This window comes from Pezoporus occidentalis, unplaced genomic scaffold (assembly GCF_034315485.1).
Source record: "Pezoporus occidentalis ecotype Australia unplaced genomic scaffold, CSIRO_AGI_Poc_V1 ctg21, whole genome shotgun sequence".
Classification (NCBI taxonomy): domain Eukaryota; kingdom Metazoa; phylum Chordata; class Aves; order Psittaciformes; family Psittacidae; genus Pezoporus; species Pezoporus occidentalis.
In genome coordinates, this window is record NW_026913964.1 from 3516086 (window position 1) to 3530435 (window position 14350).

Consider the following 14350-nt stretch of genomic DNA (forward strand, 5'->3'; position numbering starts at 1 on the left):
GCAACAGGTAGCAAGAGCAGCAGCAGTAGATATTTTGCTTGCTTAGTGCAGAATACTTTGTCGTGCAGCAAGTACATTCTCAGTATTCCAATAGGATAGCAATGTTTATAGTGCCTGGATAATAGTAACAACAGTAACAACAATACCAAATTCTTATACAATGGTTCTCAATAGTACATATTGCATGATGATTTTCAAAAGAGGTCTGGCTATTCTCATTCTACAAATGAAGAAGCTGAGGAACAAAATGTAAAAGTGATTTGCCGACACTGATTTAGAAATTCACTTGCAGAAATAAAACCAATGTTAATATGATTTTGTGCCCACTACCTAGTATTACTCTGCCACTTATCCCCCTGAAATGTTCTGAAAGTTGCTTGCATGAGAAACTCTCCTGCTCTATATAAAAACATATGCCAGAGTCAGGGATTATAAAGTTAATTCAGGTATCTATTTCTTTGCCTTCTGCTGCAAACTACAAATCTCCCTGAAAAATAGTATCAGAAAAATGTAGATTGCACTGCCAGGGATCAAAATTTATTTGTTATTGCTAGTTGTGAGCTAATACAGGGAAATGCAGAGTTCATATTTCAGTAATAATTAATTGTAATAGTAAGAGGTGATGAATGGAATTGAAGTCTGCAAGGGAATTATTTTCTTCTGCGTGTACATCTTTTCCTTGTTCCAACTGATGTCCAGGATGCTTTGCTTTATTTCCTTTCATTTCTTCTTTGTGAAAAATGGCCGAGGTATTACTTGAAGCAGCCTTGACTTATTGTCACTCTTTAAATTTTCTGAAAAGAAATACGATGAGCATGAGGAAGACAGCACACAAAAGTAGAGAATGAAAAAGAAGCACGAGGAATCAAAAGAGAAAGGATGGAGAAGATAAGCATCCATCAAGAACCACAAAGAAAGAAGGGAATTGATTTGCCTTTGTAGGGAGTTTATTAGAATTTGTGCTCTGTATTCCAAACTGGCCTTTTCCAGTCTCTCCCATGCAATTCTTCCTCAGTCACTCCTACAAGGCATCTCATTTACTCACCCTCACAGCAGAAATCATCTTTAGTCCTTGCAGAACACTTGAGAGGTGTAAAAAGAACCCTGTGCCTAGCTGGTGTCTGTTGACATGATATTGTCACACTTCTCAGCTGCCTGGTGGTTATGTGAAGGTAATTTCTATTCTGGAAACAGACCAGTAGCTGAGAAGAAGACAAGAGAGACTGATGGTCTAAGGAAGCCCATGAACAGCAAACACTACATTTGCTTCAATATGGCAAATTTGGGAATTGATAGTAGGATGCGGACTGGGAGAAGCATGATCAGAAAAGGAAGAAAAAGCAAAAGGGCAGACACAATTACACAGGAAGAGGAATAAATCTTTGGAGGAAAGTACCGCTTAAAAAGAAGAAGAGACACAGAGTAGAGTTGAAAGAACATAGAACGTGAGAAAAAGAATAATCCAGAGCTAGAAAAGATGAACAGGAAAGCTGATGAGAGGGAAAGCTGAAAAGTAAATGACTGGGAAAAAGGAACAGTTAGAGAGAGAAGCAAAGATGATAACAGAAAGAAAACAATGGGAAGTACAGTCAGATCTTTTTTCTTCCCTATAGAAAATACACTGCAAATATATGAATACAAAGTTAATATAAAAAAAATTGTTTATATAGAGTACAAAATGGGCACTAAACTCTAGGGTGGAAGTGATGGGAATAAATAGGCAGGTCCCATTCCCTCAATGCAACAAATCTGAATGCTGGATTTGGCAAGACAGGCGCTTTTTTTCCCCCTGAATGATATTATGATTGTATGTGCATAATAGGAAAATATATCAAGCATTTCTGTTCTGATTGCTTCACTATTTCTCCATTATTACAGTTTTCACAATACAATCACAAGAAACACAATACTCTAGCACTAAGCCCAAGTAAAATATAATTTAGGTGTTTGGCACTGTATGTATGTCACAGACAATTTAAAAATGCAGGAAGTGAATTTGAAATGAAGAGTATAATAATCTAGGACTTTGCACAAATTTGTTATTACCAACTAAATAACGTCATTATTTGTCTCCCTTTCATGTGGAGTGCTGAAATAAATTATTTGAGCATGTACTAATTTATATTACCTCATAACCCACTGCTCTCTTTCAGCACCTCCAATTCAAAATAAATGGCTATTAACAGAAAAAGAGTGAAAAAAGAACATAACAATGAGATATTAAAAATTATTAATATACCAAAGGGTATGTAGAGAGAAATGCAACAAGATTTTCAGTCAGATGAATGTGTTTTAGTGGAGACTTGTGGACACAAAGAGAAGATATCATAAACCAAAATACTTATTCTTCTAGATCATAGAGATCACTTTAAGATCACCAACTGGCAATTAGGACAGTGAACTGCATGCAGCCGACCAGCCAGCTACACGGGAGAATCATGTTCACAAAAAATGTTAATTGAACAAAAGCTTGTTCCAACTTGTGTGACTTAGTAAAATGGAAAAGTATGCAGAGGAAGACCATAACAGCTTTTGTTTAAGGGACTGATTAATTCACACGCATAATGATTATGTGTATAAATGTAAAGTAAGTGGCATTAATAAGCTAAGGGGCTCCAGTTTTTTGTCATTCCTTGGCAGGCATAGATAGATATGGAAACATAAAAAAGGGGAACTGTGAATGTTAAGAAAGACTGTCTTTAGGTGCTTACTTGTTCTAGTTAGATATTCTGTAGAGATTTTGCTGAAATGCAGGATGTCAGAAAGGATGCTAATGCTAATCACAGCGTGACATTGTGGAGAGTGCTATGAAACATGCCCTCATTCTGCTTGAGGCATGAGTCCAGACCTCATGCTAGAGGTCACTGCAGACACACTATCTGGAGGTAACTTCATGCTCAGACATGGGTTTTGGGGAAGCCTTACAGCACAGTAGCAGAGGAGATATGGGCCAACATTATAACTTTGAATTGTCCTAGGCCTACAGCTTTCTCACCCTTTCCACCATCCTGTGTTTTCTCTGATTTTGCAGTGAAGTTGTAATGTCTGCCATCAGGCAAAGGCCTTTCTAGAAGAAACCTGATGCTGAACCCGGGAAGGTGAGATGTGATCACAGCAGGAAAAGAGCAAAGCGTACCTTCTAATAATATGAGAAGTGCTGATCTGTTGGCACATATTCCTATTTGTGGATATAGGAAGACCAGGTTAGATGAGGCCTTGGGTGATATGGTTTAGTGTGAGGTGTCCCTGCCTATGGCAGGGAGGTTGGAACTTTATGATCTTAAGGTCCTTTCCAACCCTAACTATTCTATGATTCTATGATTTGTTCTAAGGAACTCCCAGCTCATGAAGTTTTGGCTTCTCTCATCTATAACTAAATTAGGAATAGCAATGGGGAAGCAAGTCGGTATTGGAAAAACCATTATACCTGAAGTCTGTGTTTTCTTCTCCCTTTTGTTCTTTGTTGTATTCGTCCTAAAGAAAACAAAACAAAAAAAAATAGTTCAGAACCCCCCCCAAACAAAAACCCGCAATGCCATTGCCAAGAAACTCAGGAAAAAGCCTTAGCCTAGTAATATCGTTATGTACCAGGATCAGTATTAAATAGGTGCTATATGATACAGTAAGCCTTGTTTTGAAGTGCAGGCACACTAATACATAGAGATACTTGAATGGTATAGACTGTGCTTATATATAACAGCACTGAAGCACTGAACATTCATGTGCATTTACTTGGTTCCTGTCTGTGTGGACCCAGTGTGTGGGAGGGTGTGCAGGGGGCTTTCAAAAGCCCCTGAACATCTGAGAAACCAAAGTCTAGATACTTGGAACCCCCATCCTGTATTCTTCAGGTTCCTAATCCATTAAAGCATTAGGAAAAATCACAGTAATCCTGAAAAAGTGTTGCAATAATATATCTTCTGAAGACAAAAAAATACAACACATTTTACTTTTCAAAGTCAGCAGCAGAAATTAAGTATATTAGATTCATTTTCCAGGCATACCTACCTAGTTTTCCCCTTTTCTGAGCTTTTGCTCTTCTTTATATCCTGAGAAAGATTCATGTTCTTTGACTGCATGGTGATTTCCTGCCTTGCTGGTTCCAGATTGTTGTTGGAGATTTCTCCTTTTATTCCACTCTCTTCTGTGGGTTCCACTGTATCTGAGAGAGGAACTTGGCTGGAAGAGATTTGCTTAACAACAACTTCTTCCTCTGCTTTTAGATTCGGCACATCTTGTGGGTCATCCCTCTTAAAGGAAAAAGGAAAGATTAACAGATATGAGCAACAGACATTAAAAAAAAAAAAAAGCTGTGCACAAGGCTGATGAGCACAGCTGGAACTTTGTGGTAATTTCCTATAGTCCCTTATATACTGAATATTCTGCTATAAAGGGGTGTCAGACAGACCATCCAAAGGAAATGTGATATATTTATCTAGAAGAGAGACTCCTGTTTCTCCTACATTATCAGTTTGTTGGTGATTATTGGCCTACAGCTTTTCCTAGAGGTGACTATGCAGTCCACCATGGCAATACCAAGTCCAGAGCTTAACCTCTGAGGTTTGTTTGTGGCTTCACCTCCAAGTTCTCTGGTTCTGATCCATGTCCCAAATAACTTTATCTCCAGAGTATTCTCCTCTTTTTGCTCATATTCAGAAGCTGAGAAAAGATCTTTGCTTTCTATTCTGTCCAGATTTTGAGATTAGTTCTTACAAAAAAACTTTCTAAGCATCCTTCCTTTAAGTAGCTGAGGCAGGGATACTTGTCTCTCACATGCAGACAGTGCTCTAGCTAAACAGAAAGAGAGTAGGGAGGATGTAATAGTCCAAACTAAAAAAAAAAAAAGCAAACTATCGGTAGAAAAGTCAATACTGAGTGACAGGCAACACCTCAAGGTGTTGAAAAACTGATGAATGTGATTGGGAACATGGGACATCTATTCCGCAAAGAAAAATTGACTCTATTCTGCAAAGAAAAATTGAGATTCCAGGTTTGGGCCATTGTATACTGAATCACTAGTAATATCTGCTGTACATGCAGGAACTGACATTCATATCAAGCCAGCTTATGTCCAGAAGCTGGAACAAGGGTCCAGTCTGACATCAGGTAAGAGAGAAAGCAGAAAACCCAGAAGAAAGGTGTCTATGTACAGATAGTCGAAGCAGGAAAATATAAATTAAGTATAGGATTTATCGAATTTCTTACTTTCGTACAATCTATGCATTCTTGACATAACCAGTATGGCTAAGTCTGTATGGTTTCAGCAAATCTAATCTGAATATGCTAGTTTTCCCCTAGATTGTTTCCAGTCATCTGTTTACCTCATCACTGATTTTTTCTTGAAAGAATCATCTGTCACAGTTTTCTCCTCTCTCAAAATGATATTTTTCTAATTCCCTTGTGATTTTTCTGCTGCACAAGAGTTTTCCTTGTCTCTGTACATGCAGCATTAAGCACTGGCCATGTGATTTTGTGTTTCTCTTCTCCCTGTGGACGTGGCTGTGCTTGGCTGAGGGGTGAGCTGACTTGAATGGAAACTGAAGACTCACTGATAAATGTGCTGACAGAATGTTTGCTTGAAACTTAAGGGAAATAGTGTTAGGTAATGTTGAGTAACATCATTAACCATCCAATTGCTTCCTAAGTGTGACACTAAGGTAACAGGTCCCTTCTGTACTATAGTTAAATTTCTGTATGTGATATTCTGTTTAGGACCTGAAGCATTTTTGCCTGCCTGCTGTAGCATTTCCCTCAAGAACTTTCTGTCCTTTGAACTGATAAAATGACTTTGCCCTCTTTGCTTAACCAATTGTCAGTCCCTGCAGGGGGCTCAGCTGTGCTGCCTCTTTCCTCCTCTGCTTTTTTTCAGTGAGTTGTAGAATTCAGTCAAAAAGAACTATTTAAGGACATATCTCCAACTATGAGGGAAAGCTGAACACCAAACAATAAGTAGTAAGCTATTTACTGATTTGCAAAAATTTAGGAGGGCTGTGGTGCACCTAGTATCCTCTCTCCCATTGCCCTGACATTCTGGAGGGAGTTTACAAGCCAGCTATTTTGATAAACAGAACTGTAGCTCCTTCAAAGCACTCAAAAAATCAGACTTGCGAGATAGTTCAGAATATGAGCACAAGCAATACTTTCTGATTGGTCAGCTTGAAAATTTGATATCTGTTTGCTGGAGACTGACCTTTTCTGATGGGTCATTTGAGCTGGGAACCTTCTTGGGACGTGTGTCTAAATCCCTGGATTTTACATTTGCTTCAGTATTGCTGATGTCTTCAGGCGGTTTTAGGAGAGAGATGAGCTGCAGCCACAGGTGGAATAGGTATTGTTGATGGTCTGGTGGGGCACAGAGCTCTAGATAATAGGAACGGCCATTTACTAATTTCAACATGAGATGATGATTAACTGTGCTGTGGACGGAAAGTTCCACAAACTTCAAGGGGAACAGCCTGTGAAAAAAGGGGAAAACCCATCATTAAACACAAGTGGAAATTTCTCTCAAAGAAGCTATTGTGTCTGTCAGACCTACAGGTAGAGTAAGACTGAAAGTGATAATTTGGAATAGAAATGATCTGCTGAGTGGATTTAGACACTCTTCTCCCTAAATGTCACTAGCTAATTGTGGAAGAAATGCTGGGCAGCAGTGTGAGAATGGAGGTAAAGGAAGTTAGCATCTCTACAGTGTCTTTATTCCATTACCCTATTCCATTGCAAACCTGTAGCCCTAGTCTTCCTACCATCTTTCAGCTTCTGATATATTTAGAAAGTATTAAGTATTTGTAATCATCAAGCTATCTATACACGTGGGTAGCATTAGCCTAGAATTATGACTGGAGTGGGGCCTGAATATTTGTACTTAAGGATTTCTCCTAGCTTTATAGTGTTAGTGCTGGAACAACGCCAGTGCAAGTATGATGTCTGTCAATAAACTGACCTTTAAAAGAAGGAAAATGCTGTATGGAAATGGGAAATACGCTCATATTTCTTATTCATTCTTCAAAGAAATACATAACCCTTCTCAGCACTAACTCACCTGGTAAGTGCTAGCTCCTTCACGGGGAATGGTGGTTCTGAGAGTTTCCAGAAGTTTTTCATACTGTCCTGTGGGAGCACGGACACCTCACATGCTACCAGCACTGCCTCAGGCATTAGTGAAGTGGGATTGGCAGAACAGATGCCAATGATCACGCAGGTGGCTTGGTTATGGATGGAAATTGGTTCCCCTCTTCGGTTAACCTGAACAACAACAAGAACAAAAAAGCCCCATCAACACTGACATTTGCTGTATGATCTCTCAGAGAATATGCTAGCAATACATTTAATGGTGTTTAGGCTTGGGGGCCCTAGAGCTTATGTATTGGATTGGTGAGGATAGAGGAGAAATCGGAATAATGAAACAGGAATGCATGTGAATGAAAACAAAGGAAAAGTTGAAAAATTATAAAGGAGAACTGAAAATCACTGGCTCTTATGTAGTCCAAATAATTTGGTATCTGACTGCTGTGGTCAGAAACCTCTTGAGTACCATTATCTGTTACTGTACACATGATGGAAGAGGAACTCTGTTCTGATGACTCATAGTCTTTGTCAGCAATACTGTGGTACTAATGAGACCTGGTTATGAACTAGGGTCCTGCTAAGCGCTGTACAAACACAGGAAGGAAAGTGATCCCAGGTAATTTATGTGTAAGACTTGAAATTACAAAAAGAAAAATGAGAAAATACAAGGAGATAAGAATAAGTTGATAAATGCGATCAAATCACATCTGGTGTACCATTGTCAGGATCTGGTTTTGATGGCCAGAGAAAAAGCGTGTCCTGAAAAGAAATCTGCGGGAGGATAGTGCATTAAATCAGTGGATATCTGGTAGAATCTCCTCCCATGTGTGAGAGACAGTATGTAAAAATCAAAGGCGTTTTTTTCTTCCTTCTATTTTAATGTAAATGAGTCAGCGATAGAGCCGTTTTCTTGAGATGATTGGTTAGGGTAACTGCTTCCTTGATAGCGAATGAGGTCTGATAAATAAGGAAGGGATAAATCATAAAGTACCTTGAAAATGGGGACTCATAACTAATTAATATTCTGTATGTGTATCGACAATGCAAGACTGACTTAATCAAGGCAACACTGAAGGATGTTGCAATTAGCACAAAGTGAAGTAATGAAACCCTATGAAATCAGAGCTGAGATATATCATGTAAATAGAATTCAGGTATTTTAGACCCACTGTGAACGCAGTATTGTAGGAGTGTAGACTGTAGCCACATTCTTGCAGGGTTCTTTGGCCAGTGCTTAAGGTAAGTGACAGGCAGGGTAGTGATATTGCATGCAAAGATACTACAAGATACAACTGAGGGGGGGATTACCTGGGAAAGGCTAGCTGCCATGCAGGTTAGGTTGAACTGATGTTGATAGCTGAAAACATTAATGAGATAGATAGCATAGAACCAGGAATTTGCTAGAACACTCCTAGCTACTGCTACAGGAAGGAGTGAATTGCTGACAAGGAAGGGTGAAAACACCATTCTGTCTTCCTTCTCTAATGTGCAGCATTGCTGTTGATAGGTTTCTGGACTATTGCCTTTAAAGTATGAGCAGAATAAGTCTCTAGGAGAGGGGAAACATATCCATGCTTGTGCAGTGGACAGAAAGTAAGAATAGCAAGAACAAATGGATGAGGAATACCTGTTGGGCTGAGAGAGGGGAAAAAAGGTAATAATTGCAAGCGATTTTATCTTGAGCATGCCAAACAATTTAATTTGAATGACTTTTTACCTGGACAAACTTGCTTTCTAAGATGGGAGCAGAGATAAAAGGAACATATTCTCCTTGGCTAAGAAGTTTCTGGAGGTCACCGGTAATGGATGCCTGACTTGAACTGATGGTCTTTAAATCAAACTTGCTGTTCATTTTGCCTCTCTACAAAACAAAAAAAAAATTACAAGTTAAAGGGAATAGAGATCAAAAAGCTTAATTGTCACACCCTCCCCCCCCCAATAATTATGAAACCAAACATAATCCTTTCTGATGGGCTTTATTATAGTAGCAAAGAGCAGAACCTCACCCCCTCAAACCATGGATTTTTAAGAACATGCAATCTCAAGTGCAAAAGGGAACTTAGTAAGGCTTTCTCACAGCTCTTGGCTCTTTCAGTATTTAAGGAAAAAGGGCCAGTGACTCTGCAAACATTAGCTTACACATGCTATTCTATACTTCATTATATACTGCTTGTTTACAAGTAATTTTATATATTTTTGTCACTGTCAAGATAATTTTTGCGTTTGCAAATAACAGTAGAAACCCTCAAGCTGTTCTCAGTGCTAGATAGTGATGTCCATATTTGCACCTCTTGGATCACATGTTTTTGCCAGGAGTCAAGAAGAGGGCAGGACTTAAGAGATGTTCTGAAGTAGAAATTCTCCAGCAGCTGACCAGGCTGACTTTAATACAAAAGCTGGAGAATAAGTAACATAATATTGATTGACTCATTGAGGGGAAAAAATAATATTCAAGGCTACTCATTAATTAAATTTTGTACCTATTAATTAAACAGCTGATTTCTATTAACCTAAGTAGATACAAAAGTCAAATTATTTGTTCAGTAAGTAGCAGAATGCCAAGAATAGAAATACCCTGCTACTAGGCTTTTTTAAAAAAATAGATGGAGTAGACTTCTGCTTCCAATTCTTTTCACTTGTATTACTTTTTACCTTATTTTGCTTAGATCAATCCATTTCTTACACAGACAAGTACGTCTAAGAAAAGAGAGGGTACTAGTCCCTTCTGCAGAGCCTGATGGAATTTTCCCAGCACTAGAAACCCATGATTGGCAGCAGCATCATGCACAGGTTTGATGGTATTGTTTACCTGCTTGAGTTTCTTTAAGAAGCAACGACATGAAGAGAAGTAGTATGTGAATCTGTGCACGTGAGGCAGCAAGTGTTGTTGTTACAGGCAGGCGGGGTTGGTTGGAAGAACTTGGCCCCATCACTGCTGACATCACAATACGTCACCTGGTTGAGCTCTCATCAGTCCTGGCAGCAATTTCATTTCTTGCTTGCATCAGGGCGTAAGGGTAACAGGTAACATAGATTCACCTGTAACAGAAGAACATCAAGGGCATGACAACATCAGAGGTTTTTGCACAGCTATTATCCATGCCGCACAGGCTGCCAGGGAAGAGCAGCATGGTCTGCTCCATAAGGGATAAGCTGGGAGCCAAGGTGACCTCATCAGAGGCACTGCCTTGAACAGTCAGGGCAGTCTTCCAATCCTGAAGAATTCAAAGTGAATGGGGCTGAGCACGATGGTTGTAATAGGTTCTACTAACAGACACAGACAAGACAAGACACAGAACCTGATCTGGAGTCCATCCTGAGACTCTGTTCCAGAAATCTAGTCAGTAGTAGCAGGAAGCAGGACCAAAACCGTAATAAACGTCCAAGGAAATCCACCCAGGAATCAGAGCTGGCAATAGATATACATAAAGCCTCTTTCTCAGAAGAACTACATGCCCAAGCCAGGGATTATGTGTAGTTCCCAGAACCATAAGCAAGGGGTGTGGGGTGGACCCACCCACCAGATGAAGCTGGTCAGGGCAGTTAGGGCCTATTGGTGCACTCAGGGCCCTGGCCTGAGTGTTAATGAGCCAATTTAAAATGACTTGTGGTCATGTGTCTTGCTCTGGTTTGTAAAGTTTATCTTCTCTACATACATTCTTTTACTGGAGTAACCTTTGAGATCACCCAGGTAATATCATAATCAACCTATGATATTAACTCCTCCTTTTCACCTTATGTGATACCACTGCTACTTCCAGCTCAGCCTGGTGTTTGGACAGGGTTCAGGCCATGACTGAGCACAAGGCTGGTTGAATCAGAATCAATATTGCAAAATGGGGATTATGTTGCCTGACAGTTTGAAGAATTGTTGTGCAATCTCCTTTGCAGGTACCCAGCCTCCTTGGGGCAGGTATATGTACTCCCTTGCTTAAGTAGGGCCCACCATAGAACAGCTTCTGGACTGTCCAATAATACTATGCACTGACATAGCAATCTCCAGTAGAAATGCTTTCTGTTCTTTTCACTATTCAAGACAACTCTGATCCAGCATGGAAAACAGTGGTGCTTTTCTTTCCCAGCTTGGTATCAGCTGTGAAATATACATGGCCAGAGAAGGATAAATAGCATTAGAATCATAGAATCATAGAATAGTTAGGGTTGGAAAGGACCTTAAGATCATCAAGCTCCAACCCCCCTGCCATGGGCAGGGACACCTCACACTAAACCATGTCACCCAAGGCCTTGTCCAACCTGGTTTGCTTTAGCAAAACCACCACCACCAAACCCTTTTCAACACTGAATTTCTTTTCCATCTCTAGCCAATGGAAATATAATTACAAACACCACCATGAATGAGCGACTGAGCTGGAGGAGTCTGACTCCAATGAAGTCACAGCTCTTGCCTGAACTATTGAAGATGCAAGTCTGCCTACCTACCCCATACACACATAATCTCAGCCCTTGCTTGTACTGCGTAGTAAGTGTGGTATGCGGATATCAGAGGAAAGACAGTCTGAGCTAAGACACACTTAGGAAGCAGTAGAGCCCCAAAGACTGTGGTTTTTGTGGGGAATGAGGTAAATCCAGTAGCCACATAGAAGTGAGGCTGCCGCAGCAACATGCCCCCAGGTGCAACCAACAATAAGGCTGAGCATGTGTTCCCTCCCAGGAAGTACAACACAAACACACACACAACATGTATACAGCACTCGCACAACACAGCACCAATGGCCTTATCCTGTTCCCCTCTCTGGCTGATCAGGTTAAAGGTCCATTAGTGGAAAATACAGACATGTATATACGATGTTTATCTCTCCAGCATCTGGGCTCAGGCACACAGTCTGCCCAGTATCTGGCCCCTGGATCCCAGCCTCCCCAGATGCTGGCACCAGGATGTAGGAACCCCTGAGGCTGTAACTCCACTCCTTTTTGCTTATACAGACCCCTCACTCGAACACACATATGTAAAAGCGCATATACAGCCCGCAGCCTCTGCAGTGGCCAGCTTTGAACAGAGTTCACCCTGTAGCTGGTCCTGGATCCTTGGTCTTTCTAGTTCCTCTCCCCCCGCCCCGAGACACTTATATACACACAAACACACACAAATGAGTCTCATGTGACCCACAGACCCCATGGTGTCTCCAGCAGCTGTCTGGGACTCCCCCGTTCCCCCCAGTAGCTAGCTCCTCCCATGGTCTTGCCTGTTCCTCACCCAGGAGAAGAGTTAGAAACAACATTTAATAAGACAGGACAGATTGTAGTGATCAGGCAGGGCACAGGGCATGGCCAGACAAGCATAACTGTTTACACTTGACCAACTCTATTAAAATCCCTTTATCCCTCTATTTTCATACATCTGTTCCTAACTGTTGTGGTTTAAACTCAGTCAGGTAATTCGTTCGCTCGCTTCCCCCCCCTTTCTTGCCCTCCCCCTGCTCCCGGAGGGACGGAGAGGAGAATCGAAAAGAATGCAACTCCCACGGGTTGAGATAAGAACAGTTTAGTAACTAAGGTATAACACAAATCACTACTGCTACCACCAGTGATAACAATGATAAAGGAAATAACAAGGGAAGAGAATACATCATCTCACCACCAGCCGACCGATAACTCGCCCCCCCCAGCCCGACCAAGCTCTGACCGATACCTCCTCCAACCCTGCAGACTCCCAGCCCTTCCGGCTAACTCCCAGTCACATCCTGGGCATGACGTGCTGTGGTATGGAATACCTCTTTGGCTAACTTGGGTCAGGTGTCCTGTCTCTGCTTCCTCCTGGCTCCCCCTCCTCCCTGGCAGAGCATGAGGCTCACAAAGTCCTTGGCCAAACCAAAACATCGCTTGTTATCAGCTCTGTTCCCGAGCTGAAAGTCAAAACACTGCACTGCACCAGCTACCAAGAAGGGGAAAAATGACTGCTACTGCTGAACCCAGGACATTATCCACCCCTTATTCCATACCATTCACGTCATGCTCAGATCCCACATTTTCAATATACCATCACTCTTATCTCAGTGCATGGACTATAAAGCTATATCCCTATAAAGCTGCTGAGTCCATCTGGTCCATGATGTCAGGCTCCATCTCTTGTAACAGTCTTCCAGAGCAGGAGAGACTGTGTGCAGTGTTCACACTCGTGAATAACCTGGGCAATAGTGTCCATTGCTAAGTCCACCCCTCGATCATGAGTCCATCTCTGTGTTGCATCTCTGCTCTGATGGCCTGAAGTGCCATGGGCCCACCAGGCTTAAAATAATTCACTGTCCCCTTAAGCAGTTTCTGCAGCTTGTTGCTGGGGACTCCATACAGCTGCCTTCCATCTCCAATGCTTCCAAAGCACTGGAGGGGCCCAGTGGACTAGATACTTGCCCACACTGTCCCACACACCCTGCCACTCCTGGCTGTCCAGCCTTGGGGAAAACCTCTTGGTCCCCCCATATCCTCGTCTAACCCCAGACAAGACCCAAACCTGACTCTGCTTAACTTTTGAGATCAGACAAAATGGTCGTGGGTAGAACACAGCCTGTGTGTGTGCCAACATGCTGATCCCCATCACAATCAGCAGGCAGGTCCCAAGGATGCCCAAAGGCCATTCAAAACCTTCAGAACTCTCAACTGATGCTGCTGTACTTGTCACTGGGGCTGGTGCAGCTGCTGTGCTTGCCGGCTCTCCCACCGCCAGCTTCTCTTTTCCTGAGTCCAGCTCTTCCTCCTCTGCCTTGCTGGGAAATGCTGCGTGGTCTCCTGCGTCCTCCTGGGGCTCGGCGAGCGGCTCCTGGGAAACGCTCTCGGCCGTCGCGGGGCTCGGCTCCTCCGCGGGGCTCGGCTCCTCCGCCGCCTTCTCCCGCTGCTCGGCAGCCGCCTCCTTCTGCTCCTCGACCGCCCCGACCTCCTCCACCCGCAGCCGTCCCCTCGCGGCCTCCGGCCCCGCTCCCGCCGCCGCTTGGTCCCCGGGGCCGCTTTCCCGGGCCGGTTCGGCTGCCGCCGGCTCCCGGGGCCGCTCCCCCTCAGCTCCCCGCAGCCTCACGAAGATGGAGAGTAGGGTGAGGGCCAGGACGGTGAAGAGCAGCCGCACGGCCAGGTACAAGTCCACGGCCACGTCCGTCCCGCCCTGCTGCTGGAGCCCGCCCGTATTACAAGCCATTGCCATAAAGCACAGTGAGACAAGAACCTTAGCCCAGGCCCCACACTTGATAAACACTATCACAGCAAATACCGGCTCTACGTAAGTTACAACATTCTGAAGCTGTGAGATCAAGCGAAACAACTCTGAGAGCCAATAAAT

The 14350-nt window shown here is 42.6% G+C and overlaps 1 protein-coding gene across 6 annotated transcripts; it reads right to left on the minus strand.

Moving 5' to 3' along the window:
• Positions 1-521: 521 nt before the first annotated feature.
• On the minus strand, positions 522-10466 carry GARIN2 (golgi associated RAB2 interactor family member 2). 6 transcript variants are annotated; one of them, XM_062619255.1, is made up of 8 exons: positions 10365-10465; positions 10021-10104; positions 8783-8926; positions 7040-7242; positions 6191-6455; positions 4009-4250; positions 3428-3474; positions 522-794 (listed from the first exon to the last, which is right to left on the minus strand). In XM_062619255.1, exons 3-8 carry the CDS (start codon positions 8915-8917, stop codon positions 721-723), a joined length of 966 nt encoding a protein of 321 aa, XP_062475239.1. In that variant the 5' UTR covers positions 8918-8926; positions 10021-10104; positions 10365-10465; the 3' UTR covers positions 522-720. The 6 variants fall into 6 exon arrangements, with proteins under 6 accessions (XP_062475239.1, XP_062475241.1, XP_062475240.1 ...); XM_062619257.1 differs by lacking the exon at positions 10021-10104 and having other exon boundaries at positions 10365-10466; XM_062619256.1 differs by lacking the exons at positions 10021-10104; positions 10365-10465 and adding an exon at positions 9875-10001.
• Between the last annotated feature and the right edge of the window lie 3884 nt (positions 10467-14350).